Source organism: Nanorana parkeri, unplaced genomic scaffold (genome assembly GCF_000935625.1).
Source record: "Nanorana parkeri isolate BGI_ZX_2015 unplaced genomic scaffold, ASM93562v1 scaffold3876, whole genome shotgun sequence".
NCBI lineage: Eukaryota > Metazoa > Chordata > Amphibia > Anura > Dicroglossidae > Nanorana > Nanorana parkeri.
The window spans coordinates 18,680-19,777 of record NW_017310143.1 but is presented as its reverse complement, the minus strand read 5'-3'; the positions used below and the strand labels follow the sequence as shown (position 1 = coordinate 19,777).

Sequence of the window (1,098 nt, the reverse complement as noted above, 5' to 3'; positions counted from 1 at the left end):
GGAGGGTTAATGTCAGTGGCGTAACAATCGCCATAGCAACCCAGGCGGCCGCTATGGGGCCCGGGCACAGGGGGGCCCGGTAATTGCATCCCTCTGATGGCGTGCGGGCCGCCTGGCTATGGCATATCAGGGTGCTGGCTGTCAAGAGGAACACGCCGCTGTTAGATCGCCGACAACCTGTCAGCGATGTGTGCCGCGGCGCGTTCTTCCTCACAGTCGCTGTCACTGACACTGGAGACTGGGCCCGGCGTTTGCAGTGAAGGAGGAGGCGGGGCCCGGCCACCTAAGAGCAGGAGGGGCCAGTGATGTAAGAGGAGGCGGGGCCCATCGATAGAGGAGAAGACAGGGCCCGAGGATGAAAGAGGAGGCGGGGCCCGGCGACCTAAGAGCAGGAGGGGCCAGTGATGTAAGAGGAGGCGGGGTCCATCGATAGAGGAGAAGACAGGGCTGGACGATGAAAGAGGAGGCGGTGCTCGGCGACCACGGAGGCGGACCGCGCTGACATATAAGAGGGGTGCAGCCCACCTGAGACCCCCAGAGCCCATAGAGAGTCTATGGCGGGCTCTGTGACGGGGGAGGTGTTGGGGTGGAGGTATAGACGGGGGAGGTGTTGGGGTGGAGGTATAGACGGGGGAGGTGTTGTGCTGGAAGGAAGAGTGTCAGCGAGTGTACGAGGGAATATAACACATTGCTTCTATTTCCAGGTCCAACGGGCCCGGCGCCGGATACTCCGGAGATCTCCTTCTCTGCGGCTCTCACCATCCCGGTACTGGAGGCCGGAACCATTCCATTCGACAAGCTACTGGTGAATGACGGCAATGCCTACGATGCCGAGACAGGTGAGTGCCGACCTCTGGGGACACTTACCCATCATCCTTCCTCATCTATGGGGACACTTACCCATCATCCTTCCTCATCTATGGGGACACTTACCCATCATCCTTCCTCTCATCTATGGGGACACTTACCCCTCATCCTTCCTCTCATCTATGGGGACACTTACCCATCATCCTTCCTCTCATCTATGGGGACACTTACCCCTCATCCTTCCTCTCATCTATGGGGACACTTACGCGTCTTCCTTCCTCTACTATATTG

The 1,098-nt window shown here is 59.0% G+C and overlaps 1 protein-coding gene across 1 annotated transcript in view; it reads left to right on the top strand.

The window, feature by feature from the left end:
- The window catches only part of LOC108803566 (EMILIN-1-like), a 12,951-nt gene that overhangs the window by 10,089 nt on the left and 1,764 nt on the right, over positions 1-1,098 (top strand). Inside the window, exon 5 of the mRNA XM_018575397.1 lies at positions 705-839. Coding sequence (XP_018430899.1) covers positions 705-839 — 135 coding nt within the window. The remainder of the gene's footprint in view (positions 1-704; positions 840-1,098) is intronic.